Source organism: Typopeltis vanoorti, chromosome 10, assembly GCF_054136105.1.
Source record: "Typopeltis vanoorti isolate ZY-2024b chromosome 10, IOZ_Tvanoo_1.0, whole genome shotgun sequence".
Classification (NCBI taxonomy): Eukaryota; Metazoa; Arthropoda; class Arachnida; order Uropygi; family Thelyphonidae; genus Typopeltis; species Typopeltis vanoorti.
In genome coordinates this window covers 113,331,164-113,347,463 of record NC_143558.1, presented here as the reverse complement: position 1 = coordinate 113,347,463, position 16,300 = coordinate 113,331,164, and the positions used below count along the sequence as shown (strand labels likewise).

General features: G+C 34.3%; 1 protein-coding gene across 2 annotated transcripts in view; it reads right to left on the bottom strand.

Moving 5' to 3' along the window:
• Acf (ATP-dependent chromatin assembly factor large subunit) overlaps positions 1 to 16,300 on the bottom strand; it is a 383,051-nt gene that overhangs the window by 131,869 nt on the left and 234,882 nt on the right. For both annotated transcript variants that reach the window (XM_090399798.1, XM_090399799.1), the window contains one exon: positions 7,327 to 7,433. In XM_090399798.1, the coding sequence (XP_090255924.1) occupies positions 7,327 to 7,433 (107 nt within the window). The remainder of the gene's footprint in view (positions 1 to 7,326; positions 7,434 to 16,300) is intronic.

Sequence of the window (16,300 nt, the reverse complement as noted above, 5' to 3'; positions counted from 1 at the left end):
CTCCTCCTTCTACTTGTTTTTTTAATCATCGACCAATTAGGGTGGCGTTTTCTCGCCAAACGTCATTTGATCGGCAGGCCTGTTCTCAATGTTTCAACCCGGGGATCGGCCCTAAGCGATAGCTTTGCTTTTCTTGTGCTAGCCTGACTTAATCCCCTTTCAAACCTTTTTCTATGAATTCTACTTAATAACTTAATCTCTCACATAACGTATTTTATGACTCGCCCCTTTCTACTTATTTACTTAACTCTCTAATTTTTAATCGTATTACAATATTAATCTATACTTTCCTTTGTTAGCTACTTATTTTGTTAGAATTCCTTATTTTTAGTCATATTACAATATTAATACATTCCTTCCTTTATCAGCTACTTTAACAACAACCCTTACGTTTTATACATATTACTGGATGCAAGAAATTTTCCATTAAATAATTCATTTTTTTATGCAGGGGTTTTAATTTATGATATTTATTCTTCATGTTACACCATGATAGCTGAGAATACTATATTCCTAAGATATCAGGTGTAACAGTATGTTTGAAAATGTATTTGTAGGCTTTGTATATGTTCTTGATGTATGGCAGTTTGATAACTTTTTTTGTATTGAGAAGTTTGTTTTAGTTGTTGGATTGTTCTGACAGGTTTTTGCTGTCCTGTTTGTGTAATTTATTAGTTGTGTCGAATAGTTGAGATTTTTAAAAATCTGTGTTAATTTTTTTTATTTCTGTGTTGAGATAATTACTGTTAGTTGAAAACTTGTAAGTATTTATAAATTGTGATAGGATGACTGGTTTTTTACCACAATATGGATGGTATGAGTTGAAATGGAGGTAGCTACCGATATGCGTGGGTTTGTCGTATATTTTCGTGGCTATTTTGTTGTTTGTTCTGATTAATGTCAGGTTTAGGAAATTGATGGATTTGTTCTGTTCGGTTTCTATGGTGAATTTTAGTCTGTTGCTGCAACTGTTAAGGGACGCTTGTGATGTGTGTTGGTCCACGTATTTCAGTCCCCCTTTTCATCTCTTTCCCATCTTTAAAAACAATAAAATATGTATATATTATATATATATATATATATAAAAAAAAAAAAAAAAATGGATTTTTTCAAATTTATTTCTCCCACATTGCCCCCACTCCTCCCGTTAACACCATAACAGCAGAAATATGTACATCGCAGAAAAAAGACAAGTAACAACATCCAAGAAAAGGTATGTGCGAATTTTCTTCTATTATTCTACACATATCTGCTGTATCTAAAATACATCTGCAATGCCCTAAGAATTCTTGAGTAAAAAACCAATGACATTAAAAAAGGGGCACTCCTAAACGAAAGCAGGAAAAATAGCCATAAAAATAATAATGAAACTAAATGAATGTAATATACAAGACCTGTTTTAAGTTTTGGGAAAAACCAATTTTTTGTTTGAAGTAAATAAATACACTGGAAAGCAACCAAATAATACTTGTGGTCTTTTTAAGTGTAGAAAAACACACACACACACACACACACACACACACACACACACACACACACACACACACACACACACACACACACACACACACACACACACACAGGAAAAATATATAAATATATTTTTTCATCTTAATTGACATAAAAAAAAAAGACAAAAAATTTACAAATTTGCTTCTTAGCTATCAGAACTCAAAGAACTGAAATCTCATTATGTACTCCCCCCCCCCAAAAAAAAAGATACAGCTGATTCCCACTAAAGCAAATAATGTCATAACACACTCCTGAAACAGCCAAGACTCAAGTTCTATAGGAATAATGCTATTCTAAAGAAAATCCACCACAACAAACTATTCCCGTTGTCCTTATGAGTCCTCTGTTGTAAAATTATAGCAGTATACAGGCTATTCATTTTGTGAAAACTTCTAAAAATCTAAACCAGATGTATTCAGAATATGGGCGAAGGATTTTTGGTTGGTTAGTTCAATTTGGTCAAAAGTTACAAGGAATTAGTGAGACTCAGTTGATGGAAAACAATAGTCATAGGATAAGACCATAGGACAAGGGAGACTGTGGAAGCATATGTTATGAAATTATCACAATGGGTGCAAGATCAGTAATTATTATGGGGAAAAACAATGGAAGACAGGCTGGAAGGAGGAATGGTCACAGGCAGGAAAGTTAATGGAATTTATACAGCTGCTAAGAGATAATTGGAGAGAAAACAGTCAAGAGTACCGGATCCAAACACACCATCAAAGGACTAGCAGTAATCAATGTAGCCTTGACCCTGGGAGACTGCAAAACATGTAGAATTTTCTGTTAAGGGATATATGTGGAATTACAAAGCAAGTGATTATGACATGCTGAGGAGCCAGCTTAGAGCAGTGCATAAGAATTTGGAGAGGGAGAGATGGTCAAAGGGTATTTGAAAAAAGCAGTACCAGACTGTATACCCAGAGTAAGGAGGATCAGTCAGAAGATATTAAATGGATGAATATCATTAAGCAGGAGTTATAGAAAATGGTGTGAAAGGAATAGCAAGAAAAAAATGATCAGCACAAGACAAATGCAAGAAGGTGACCTGCATGGTAAGGAAGGCCAAAGACAGAATGACTAACAAGGTATTCTTCCATAACAACAGAAGCAAATCAAATAGTTGAATTACTGAATGACTATTTTGCAAGTATGTTCTGTGCCATACATGTGAAGATATTCCAGTGCCAGATGTGACAGTGACTGATGGTAATACATGTAGATAAACTGCAGGTGCTTACAAAACTTCAAAACCTCAATACAAACACTGCCATGGGATTAGATGGCACATCATATTATGACAACATGCAAGAGAACTGGCACTTCCTCTGACCAAACTGTTTAATTTAAGCCTCAGTTCTGGTAATGTGCCAACAGAGTGGAAAGAAAACAACAGTTGCAACTGCTTAAAGGAGGCTCTGAGACAGAAGTTGCAAATTACAGGTCAATCAGTATCTCAAGAGTGGTAGTTAAGGTATTGAGGAAGTTTGTAACAAGACAAAATTTAGAAGTGGGTATTAGAATATGATACTTTATAATAGGGGACAACATGGTTTTGTGAAGAAGGTCTTACCTAAGTAATTTGCTTACTTTTTATAGATAAAGTTATAACTGACTTAGTAAAAGAAATGGCTACTACCCAGCAATATTACTGAACTTTGCAAAGGCATTAGACAGGATTGCACATGGAACTGTTGCATAAATTGGAGTACATGGGGGATGGATACAAAACTCGTGATTTGATAAGAAGGTAACTGACAGAGATATATCAAAGAGTGGTGTATGGGAGAGTCAAGTCGGGTAGAAGGCAGTGATTAGTGAAGTACCACAAGGTTCAGTCTTCAGCTGTTTATTTTGTCCACCAGTGATACAGGAAATGATTTAAAGAGAAATATTTTGTTGTTTGCTGGTGATGCAAAGCTGAGAAGAGCAAGTCAATGAAGATTACCATGGACAGAAAATCTCTGTCCATGATATATATAGTCTTTAAAGAAACAACTGAGCTCATCAAAACTTTTGGATATTTTAATTTTATTTATTTTTTTTTTTTCAAGCCATAAATCCAAAATAACTGGCCAATCAATTTGAATCCATTCAAGTTAGCAATCACAGAAGTCTTGGTACAAAGATTTCTATTTGCCAATAAAAGTTACATAGAAAGCTCTCTACTAAATGCAATTTGCTTCACTTTAAATAACTAGTAATTATTACAGTTATTGTAATACCATCTGGAGTTGAGGAATTGTTAGACTAAGGGTATCAAAGTCATTTGACTTTGCAGGCTGGGTTGAAGCATAAACTATATCTCATAGGCTAGATAAGGCCAATTATTACTAAAAACCCTATTCATAGTATTGGTACATAATAATCAACAAAAAAAATTTTTTTTTGTAATTTTTTTTATGTAGACAAAGTTTTTTTTACTTTAATTTTTGCTACAGCTTCCCAAAATTTGGCTTCTCTTCTTCTCTACCAAAATATCAGTTTGGAGAGAAGGACTTGGTGGTTGAGACTGTCATCATCATCATGTTTAAATGGTCATCAATTATCTTGAACAATATTTTGACTTGTTCATGTGCATTCGGGACGAGAGAATAACTGCTCACAAACATATGAACTCCTGAACATTGACATTATTCTTGCAGAAAATAGTTTGAATTCAGGATATTTATCTCCCAAATACTGATAAAATGTTTTTATGTCTACTTTTGAAAACTTATACTCTAGAGCTAAATGACACTTCATATCTATCATTTCAAGTTGGAGTTCTCCAGACACAATGTCTATGTCAACAGAAAATGGAGAATTTTTGCTTCGTTTCAAGTAAATCTAAGAACCTTTTTTGAAAGTCTCTTCTTAGGATCAGAAATTACATAGCTGAACTTTTCAAAGGATATTTCTTCATAACTGGGAGAATATTCAAGTGATTTCAAGGTAGCAAAGTGAAATAAATCCCCTTTCAACATTTGATCAGCACAAAGCTCAAACTTGATCTCAAATGCTTCAATGAAGAAAGTTCAGTCACTAACTTAGTGTTTCCTTGCATTTTTAGGTTCAGATCATTCAAATGACCAGTAATGTCAACCATAAAAGCTAAATTTTGAATCCATTCAGTATCTTCAAATTCAGGCACATTTTTCTTTCATTTCGATGAAAACTTTTATTTCACCAAACAATTCATAGCAGTGTTTCAACGATACCCTTAATTAGCCAATGAACATTATTGTGATATGGAAGTCCACGTGGAATACCAATCTCTGTTAAGATATTATCAAATTGTCAGTGATTTAAGCCATGCAGACATATAAATTTAACTGTTTTTACCACGACATCAATGACATGGTCCATTTTGAGAGCTTTGCAGCATAGCACTTCACAATGTATGATATAATGATACAAAAAATGGTGATGGATACAAAACTCGTGATTTGATAAGAAGGTAACTGACAAACAGATATCAAAGAGTGGTGTATGGGAGAGTCAAGTAGAAGGCAGGTGACTAGTGAAGTACCACAGGTTCAGTCCTCAGCTGTTTAATTTGTATACACCAGTGATGGTGATCACTGGTGTACATATCACTAAATCACTGCCTACCATTTGCAGAGCTCCATCTGTGGTCAAACTCACAATATGTTTCCAGTCTATGTTTAATTTCTCTCGAGTGAAACCAAAGATTGAAATATATCTTCCCTTGTTGTTTGGCCTTTCAGAGATACAAGCTCCACAAATTCTTCTATGAGTACATATCTTCACCAACTCCTTAAATAAACATACAAAGCTGCGCCACATCAGTAATATCAATGGAAAAGAATGAGCTTTATTCTAAGTTGAAAGTTTAAGTTTTCAGAGATATCCGTAACATGTTCTGCAATAGTATTCCTTGGCAATGATATATCTGAAAATAATTACTGTTTTTCAGGACAAACTATCTCTGAAGCCTTCATCATGCATTTTTTTTAAAACAAATTCGCCTTCTGAAAAGGACTGATAAACTGCTATTTCATTTGCAATTAGGTAGCTAGCTCTAATTGAGTGCACAGTTGAACATTTTTTCTTTCTTTGTGAATCTTTCCACAATTAAATCTTTAAATTTCTTTTCATGATCAGTTTTATAATGTCATTGTATGTTGTACTTTTTAGCAACATAAATTAATTTATTGAAAATCAAGTAGATCAGTTTACCATCCAATAAGACAAAAAATAAATAATAAAAATAAAAAATAAATAAAAATAAAATAAAAAATATATATATAAATCTGTCCATTTTTTTTTGGCATCATTCTACATTCAGTATCAGCTTTTTCTTTCTTTCACATAATGGGGTTAGGTAGATATAAATTTTTTTGATAAAGTAATTTGTAAAATTAAAATTATCTTTAGTGAAAGCAGTACACTACCACTGACAGGTATATATATATATATATATATACATATACACACATACATACATACACACTTTGTTTAATGCAGCTTTGTTAGTGCGTCTATTCCACGGTGTAAACACAGCTCCACAGTGAAAGGTTAATCCTTAAACAGTTTATCTTTAACCCATAATAAATTATTAATAAATATATGTATTTATTAATAGTAAATTAGTATATATTAACAGAGTAATTTAAAATTAAAAAATAATAATAAAATAATTGGTCACTTAAATAGAATGGGAGAGAAAAGATTAGCAAAACAAGTGTTCTCTGCCAAGTTGGCAGGAAAACGACCCAGAGGAAGACCAAGATATAGGTGGATTGATATGGTACAAAGTGCCTTAGATGATAAAAATATAAGATCTGATAATGTTGGAGTCTTGACAAGTAACAGACTGATTTGGAGGAAAATTGTAGATAGGAAGTTAGTAATGATGTAATTTTTCATGTAGTACTATCATATCCTGTACACGGCAGGAATTTGATGATGATAATAAAATAATTTTTTTTTAAAAATAAAATTGGGTCACAGGCCAGACTGAACACGACCGTGGACCAGATTTTGACACACCTGTGTTTGAAAATAAAACAAAGCTAGATAAGGTATTCGAAATAACAGAAAAATATAACAAAGTTAAAAGAAGATAAATGCCAAAAATTAGAAATAAAAACTAAGAAAGAAAACAAATTTTCTTTCTTAGTCAGAAAGAAAATGTGTGCATTTTCTGCAGAAAGTAAACTACTACACATTATTGTGCTCTTGATTTTGAGGTAAGAGGCCAAATATAGGTGTGATACCATGGTAACTAATTAATCCTTATGGCTCACATGTCTATTCTTTGCTAGAGTAATAATAAATCTTTCTTCATAATACCACAAAAGCAGAAAATTCAACACACACACATACAATTTAGTTGAAAACAGTAATACTGCAACAAGAAAAGAGGGGAGAGGTAGGATAAAATAAGCCAGTAGTATCAACAGCTTTTTTCCTAAGAAAGAAAATGTGTTTTCTTTCTTAGTTTTTATTTCTAATAAGGTGGGGAGATAAAATAAGTCAGTATCAACAGCTTTCATTTACTCTCAAGATGCTACTAACAAACTATTATTAAAAAAGTTTTGTATTTGCCCAACAAACAATAAGCAATTCAGCTTACAGGAAACATGGAAAGTAATTACACTGGTGGTACGAGAGTTGAAGCAGTCTGCTATATGGAGGACATAAAAATAAGAATTATGCTGACAAATCCCTTGAAAAATGGAATGCTTAGTATCAAATCAGACTGCTTTTAAAGACTCCATTCCCACCAAACTTTGTTAAAATTAAGGTGGGTATAAATATAAACATTTCAATATGTACAAAAACTTGAATATAAAAACTACTTACTTTTCCATTTTTGCTAAACTGGCTTTAGATCCCCACTGTAGTTCATCACACATTTTGTCATATGATTGGGATTCTATTGTTGTTCTCCATGCTAATCTGTCATTTACCTAGGAAATATTTTAATTTCAGTGTGCTTTATATAATCATGTAGTGTATTTGAAAGGCTTCTCTGGAATATCATGCTAACAGGTTTACCACAAAAAAATTAATAAAATGAGGTATGCAGTAACACCCCCCCCCCCAAAGGATCTGAATGATGTCAACATTTCATCTGACATATTCAAATTTACGATATTACAACTGAACAAAAAAAGCATGGAAAATGTGCAACATTGTGATAATATCATTCTTTTCCTTAAGATAAAAGTCAGTACCAACAGCTTTCATTTACTCTCAAGATGCTACTAACACACCAAGTTTCCTATTTGCACCTTACAAACAATAACCAATTCAGCTTAGAGTAAACAGAGAAAGGAATTACGGTAATGGTACGAGAGTTAAAGCAATTAAAAACTTATAAAGATTACACAACTGAAATGTTTTCAACAAAAGAAAGAGCTATGCAAAGAAAATAGTTAACAAGGGGGGGAGTGAGAGCTTGGGTTGAATTTACACAAGTTCGACAAAGCTAACTTTGTTAATCCTCATAATAAAGAAAAATGGTATTAGGGCCACAACTCTTTAATTTGTATATAAATGACATAGGGAAAGATTTAGGGGGATATTCAGTTGTTTGCTGATGATGCAGAACTGGAGAGAGATTAACAATTGATAAAGGTGATGTAGATATTTTGTGGGATTTAAATAAATTGGCATTGTGGACAAAAGATAATGACTGTCCATTTAATGTTATAAAATGTAAGGTTATGCACTTTGGGTTGAAAAGGTTGCATATGGTGTCATATTGATGGCAGTGGTTTGCAGGAAATTGATGAGGCTAAGGACTTGGGAATAATGGTGGACAAAGAGTTGCAGTTCAGAGGGCATATCGCAAAATTTGGTGAATTAGCTCAAAGAATTACTTGAGCTAATTTAACATTTTGAAAACATGCTAAAAAGTAAAGATAAGGAAGTTATCATTCCTCTTTATAAGGCTATGATCCAGCCACATCTTGACTACTGCACACAGATTTGGTCGCCTGGGTTTCTTGGGGAACAGGAGGTGGTCAAAAGGATGAGAGAAATGAGTGACAATGTCGACAGATTTTCGGAATACTCCCTACAAGGATAGGTCGAAGGTTTGTGGGTTACAAAGTTTACTTGATAGGTGAAAAAAAAAGTGGATAAAGACCAACTAATGGAAGAGCAGTTTAGCTTTAAAGCTGAAAGAGAGAGTCTGGAAAAAGTTCACCCACGGAACTTCTGGAATTGATAAAAGCCTTGACAAGCTAGAAAAAGATGGCATAGAAAGATCATAACGGTTTACATGTAATAATAAATTGTGACAAGGGAATGTTATTGCCATTGCGGTTTATTGATGAATGGCAATTTCTAGATACTGCTGATAACCAGAAAAGCAAAACTGCCATACCTACAGATGATCTGAAGAGTTAACTTGAACAAATGAAATAGTGCGAGACAGAATGTGGGTTGAATAGGAAGTGCATTGTTTTAAGTAAAGAAAATGTCCAAATTAATGGTGCTAGTCTTGGTAGTCAAGACTTAAGGAAAGCTGATAATTTCAAATACTTGGGAGCTGTGCTTTCTGGTGATGGATATCTAGATTAAAAGATAGGTTTCATTAGACCAATGCTTTTTTACTTACTTATATTTTAAATAAAATGTTTATTTTCTAATAGTGAAAGCAGTCTCCTTCAAGAGAATGAATTCTTACTTAAGTTTGAACAGATGCTACTTTTCTAATTGTATTTTATGCATTTGGAAAAAAGAATATAAGCAATGGAAATGAAAATTTGGAGAACAATGTTAGCAAAAATAAGGAAAGAATTAATAAGATATACAGATGTTAAGAATGTAGTGGGACTTGCAAGAGTTGTAGAAATGCTTGAAAATTCTTGTTCAAACAATTTTGATGCATAACTTCATTTAGTTATATCTTTTATTTTTTGTTATTTATACCTAGGATCTTATTAGTTACAACATTACTGAGGAAATGTGGTTAGGAATCACAAAAATAAGTAGATAGCAAGCTATGCTATTGTCTATAGACAAAGGTAGGTTTTGATCCTTAATAACAAGGTGACATCAGAGCTGGTAAGAAGAGTGGATCTACCACTGTACTTCTTGATTTTGTCTAAGCATTTGATAGAATTCCACAGGATGTAGTTATACAAATTCAGAGAAATGGTTATGCAAAATCAATTTGTGATATAGATAGGCAAGTGGTTTGCAGGTATGGTACCAAAAAGTGATTAAGAATAGGATACTTGAGTCTAAGAGGAAGGAAGGGAGTACACAAGTTGTGGTGTGCTACCACAGATCCCGGTGATAGTACACAAGTTATTCCTATACCTCGCTACTGGAATAACTTCTATATTAATGATACTGGTTGTGGTTCAGATTAGCAGTTTTTTCAAACTTTTTTTTTTTTAAAGAGATGACACCCTTGTTTTTGTAAAAAAAAAGTTCTTGTGACCCTTCCTCCCCCGCTTTTCATTAAACAATACTGAACTTTAGTTTTCTTAGCATGTATTTTTTTCTAGTAAAATTAAGTTGTTCGTATAGTTTTTTTGATGGCACACACAAATATTTATAAATGGAAGTTGCAAGTGTTTTTAATGGAGTGTCATAATGAAATAAGTGGATGGAATATCATATATGTGTGGGAGTTGTGCCCCCCCATAAAGGGTGTCGTCCCCAAGAGTTTGAAAGCCACTGGTCTAGATGGTTTTAGTAGAGAGGAAATCAACGTTTAGTACACATACTGCTAAGATGATTAAGGAATCTGATAACTGGACAGTTGAAAACAACACTTAATGTGTAAGAAAAACCAAGGCATTCTCCCGCTTGATAAGGTGTAACACAGACTGCCTCCTCGTGGCACACCCTGGGTAACACACTAAATAGTCTACAGTGACAGATGGTTCTGTACTCTCCTAGTAGGCCTCACAGACACAGGCTCTCAGATAACCAACATAAGCCTACTGAAGACCTAAGCACCAAGAATATGGGGCTCACTCTTAAAAATATGCCAATTAAATATAGAAGGTAAAAACATAGCTAAATTTTTACTTAGCCATAATATCCTGAACAATTTTCCCTCTCGTTAATAGCTCTAGTTCTTACTAAGATCCTGAACAACCATCAAATAGATGTAGTTGTAATACAGGAAACTTACACTAAGGACAATCTAGACCTACTAACGAAAAGGAAAATACACGGATATAATGTGATTAATAGTATAAACCATCCTAAATATGGCGTGGCAACATATATAAAAAACGATATTTCAAATTATAAGATCTGTGAACCAAGCATCAGCAAGGACACATACCGCGTTTCCATTATAATATCTGGTTATACTATAACCAATGTGTATAAACCTCCCTTAGTTAAATGGCTTGATCAAGTAATGTCCCAGCAACAATCTTGGGAGATTTTAATAGTCATCACTTCCTTTGGGGCTATAGAGAGCATGACCTAAATGGCACTTCACTAGTGAACTGGATGGAAAATCAGAACCTCTATCTGATCTTTGATGCCAAAGATAAACAGAGCTTTCTCTCCTCTAGATGGGAAAGAGGATATAACTCTGATATGTGATTCTGTACTGCAGACTATAACGGCAGCCACATCCCCATCTCTAGGAAAATATTACACAATTTTCCAAATAGCCAACATCGATCTATAAAGTAGGCCTAAATATTCCAATCATAAGAACAGTATTAAAACCTAGGTGGAATTTTCTTAAAGCTGACTGGGAATCTTTTAAGAAACATGTTGATACGTTATAAGATTTATAAAGCCTACTGTGCACAACTACAATAGATTCGTTGGCATTATTATTGGTGCTGCGAAACAAACCATTCCAAGAGGTTTTAGGAGAGATTATATTAGTTAGTGTTACCCAGGCTAGAACAGTGAGAGTGAAAGACTGTATAAAGAATTCTCTACTAATAATAACCCTATAGTAGCCACTGAGCTACTGAAGTCATTCGACAATGCGAGGAAAGACAAATGGATTAAGACAATGAACAATTTTAATTTTACTCACTCCAGCCCAAAAAGCTTGGTCCCTGATTAGAAACCCTAATACAGGGACTTTTGGTAAACTGCTCACCATAGATCCAAAACATGTTGCAAAGTACATAGTTTCAATGACTAAATATCCTCAACATAAAGTAGCTACAAGAGAGGTGAAACAAAAACTAAAAAATCTTAAAAAACAGATCCTTCACCATCATCACTACCTCAGGCTTTCACTTCCCAGAAACTTACCCATGCAGTTAACTCACTAAGGACTGGGAAGGCAGCTGAACTCAATAACATCTACCCTGAATTCATTAAGAACTGTGGTCCAAAAACTATTAAATGGCTTACTGCTATGGATAATAATATCCTCGACTCTGACATGCTTCCATCAATTTTTAAAAGATCTGAAATCATTGCTGTCATAAAATCTGACAAAGACCCCCACAATAGCTTCCAAATATACTGTCCTATTGCCTTGCTAAGCACCCTCAAACTTCTGGAAAGAATGACTTACAGCAGAATTTCTCCAAGTATACATAATAGAACTCCTCAGGAACAGGCTGGCTTCAAACCTGACAGAAGTTGTTGTGATCAAATACTGGCTTTGATAACCTTCATAGAGAATGGCTTTGAAAAACAAATGAAAACAATAGTGGTATTCATGGACCTCTCTGCTGCCTATGCACAGTGTGGAGAGAGGGTCTCATTTTAAAATTCTTAGAAACTATCCCATCACCAAAACTAGCCAACCTACTTAATCACATACTAGCAGATAGATGGATACAAGTATCTCTCTCAATGAATCCAAAAGTAAATTCTTTAAGATTTAAAAATGACCTACCTCAGGGGTGAGTTCTCACCCCACTGCTTTATTTATTTAACATTTAAATATCACCTAGAAAATATCGCTGAAAAATTAAAAACTCGTAATAACATAATGCATAAACCTGCTGGTACTTGATGGGATGCTGATGCCAACAAACTGCACATTACCACACTGTCTTAGGTCTATTCTACAGCAGAGTATTGTGCTCCTGTGTGGCTGAGCAGCACACATGCTTCTTTAGTTGATGTCCAGCTGAATCAAACTATGAGGATAATCTCTGGTGCTCTAAGATCTACTCCTGGCTATTGGCTCCTAACTCTCAGTAATATAGCCCATCCCTTACTTCGCAGGGCCCTAAGCAAATTATGGGAAAAAATAATCGGAAACAGTTCCTTGCCTATCCACCAAGACATTTCCTTCTATGCCTCACAAAGATTGACATCCAAGTACCCTGCCTGGAGGAGTGCAATACAAATGAACAACCAGAACTTTGACCTATGCGAATCATTGGAAGAGTATTGGCTTCAATATACCTCCAATTTTCAAGTTCCCATATCAAATCCAACATCTCGTCTGGAGGGCTTTGATCTACCTAGATATGCATGGACCACTTTAAATCGAATCAGAACAAGACAACGGAGATGTAAATATCTCTTGTATAAATGGACATGGTCTGATACTTCAAACTGTGAATGCAGAAGTGGGATCCAGACTATCAATCACATTGTGCTTGAGTGCCCTATCTACTCATTTTCAGACTAAAGAGAACTTTTTTAAACTGACTCCAGAATTCCTGGAGTGGATCCGAGATTTAAAGATTAACCTCTGATTCCTGATTTTTAATGTTTAATCATTTCAACTTATTGCACCCTTTTAATATGATTTTTACAATTGTTTTTATGTTGTTTTATGTAATATGTATGCAATATCCTGAGATCTGCACATCATATGCTAAATAAATAAAAGTCTTGATAAGACATCTGGAATTCTGTAGCAAGAGCTGAAAAGATCCAGCTGCAGATAACCAAGGTAACAGGTCTATGGAATTACCCAAGTGAGGACAGATTTTGGGGAACAATCTTCAAATGCTTAAGGAATACACAAAGGAGAGAAGATATATCAACCTACTAACTAACATGTTTACAAGGGGATCTTAGAGTACAAATAAGTGAGTTTTCAGCTTAAAGAGTTGGAGACGGAACTTATCCCCCAGAAGCTAAGGGTGTGCTTAGTGCAGAATGGGCTACTATCAGGTGTTGTGAATGTATTCAAGGATATATATATATATATATATAACAGATATCCAGACATGAGTAAATAAACGGGACCCACTTAACTTCAATGAATCATTGTACTTCCTGGAGGATCCACAATAATACATTCACACCACATGAGGACAGATAAAATATTTTTATATGCATTCCTTGAGATTTCAATTGAGAGGGTCAAAGCTGCACCAAGACAGAATTTCATGCTGGCTGGAGTATTGCCTGGTTAAACAACCCCCCCCCCCCCCATTGTTTTTGTCAGGGAATCAGGGCAAACAGAGAGAAAAAGTCAGCTACTGGAACAAATGACAACCCAGGGCCATCAGATTCAAGATTGGCACCATCAATGAAAAAGAAATGGAACTAGCAGAAAAACTGGATAAGTACGAGATCGACATGATAGGCATTTCTAAAATGAAGAAGACAAAAACAAGTAAAATTTTTCTGAGCAACAAATACGAGATGTTATATTCATGCACTGCTGATAAAAGAAACAAAAGAGTAGCTATAGTATTCAATATTAAATATGAGAATAATAATCTTGAATGGCAGGGGGTATCAAATAAAGTAAAACAGACAATATCAGAATGGGGAACTGCACAATGAGACCTATTTTGTGCCATCAAAAACCTGAAATGTGGAAAGGCAGCTAGGATAGATGAAGTTCAAATAGAAAGGGTCAAACATGGAGATATAAAAGTTTTACAATGGCTTGAATTATGCTAGTCTGCATAATTCAAGAAGGCCTGGTCAGAGGATAAAATTCCAAATCACCTGGAGTAGAGCTCTTATAGTACAGTAATCCCTTGATTACTGTGTCATTTTTTTTCGATACCTAAATTCGACTGGTGTGCCCATATACATCTTAAAAATAAATATTACAGATTTTAAAAATTTTCCATCTATACATTTTTATGGCTAACTATTTTAAAAAATCACTCACCAGAATGAAATAAAATAATTTAGTTATCGATTTAAAACATTTTACAAAGTTATTTTTAATGGCATACTACACAACTTCCATGCATACTATGTTCCAAATTTTTACCGCCAGATACAACTTCTCTCATACAATCTATGGACTAGGGGATTATCGCAACCTTTAAGGCATACTACCCAAGAAGAACATTTAAACAGGCAATAGAAGCAACATCTGGTGAGAATTATGACATTAGTACAAGTCTGGAAGAAATTTAATGTTAAATCTGCTATTGAAAATATTCATCAATATTGGAATGAATTACTGCTAGCAATATGCGAGCCGTTTGGAAGCACATTCTTCCACATTGTGCAAAAGATTTTGGAAGCTTTTCAAATGAAATGGATAATGTTGTTGAGAAAATTGCCAACATCAGGCATGAACTTCATGAATATGAAGAAAATTTAACCACTGATAGTCAGCCAAAAGAGATTTCACAGAAACAATTTGAAAATATTTTTCGTAGAATCAAAGTTTTTAAGCAACAATGCTTAGAGGCTGACCCTGATGAAGAGAGAGGGCAGTAAAATTTGCAGAAGAGTAGAAGAGGCAATTGGGCCATACCGTGGGTTGTATGAAAAAAAGAAACAAAATGCTTGCCAAACTATGTTAGCTCAATTCTTTGTTAAGAAGTAGAATAATAAAATTTATATTCTGAATATGTTTTATTGTCTTTCAGCTTCATGGTTTTCCTTTAATTAGGCCTTGAGACATATCTTAATTCTTTTATAAAAAAATTAAGGTTCTGAAAAGAAATTTGAGGAACGAATTATACTTTTTCCCACAGGTTATTATATTCGATTAGTGCGCCTGTTTTAAGGAACTCATTAGGAGCACTACTTGAGGGATTGCTGTATATTCATCTATAAAAAGGAAATAAAACTGGATGGGAGAATTACAAGAGAATTTCTCTATTGAGTGTTTCTGGTAAGATTTATACGAAATGGCTAAGAAAAATTGTGGAAGAGAAGTTTGGTAAGAACAAGCTGGATTAGGCCAAATAGAGGTTGCAATGATCAGATTTTCACTTTAAGACAAATAGTTAAAAAATCATGGAACATCCAAAGCAGCTGCAAGAAAATTATCAATGCATCAATACTGTAATAATACTGGTGCCATTTGGGCATAATGTAAGTAGAAACTTACATTATGCCCAAATGGCACCAGTACATTCTGGTCTGCTGCCCAAAGCATTTGGCCACAACTTTCCCCAACACTGCATCATCACCAACAGAAAAAGCTAGTCTCCTGGCATCATACTTTTACTCAAATACCTACATAGATAATTTTGTTAACCCCCCCCCCCAACCATTCTAAACACCCAGCACTCAATGCCTCCTTTCACTAAAAAATGATTGGATTTTGCCCAAATTAGATAACAAAAAAGTGATTACTCTGCTGACATCTAATCTGGAAATTAGCACACATCCACCCTATCATCAAGGGGTAAGAAATCTCACCATAAAACTACTGCACAATCTCTCTGACTGCAGTCCTCTCAAAATTAATGGAAAGGACTATCATCACCCAACTCTAATGGTATCTTACACGTTTTTAACTAATAAATGACTGCCAGTATGGATTTCACCAACGCATTCAAAACAGAGGATTTGCTCACCTATGTCATCCATATATGGATAAATATGGGAAAATTTTGGTAAATTCTAAGTGGTTTTACTTAATATCTCCAAGGCTTTCAACTGGGTCTATATGTATATTTTATTTTGTTGTTCCCAACATTATTTGCAA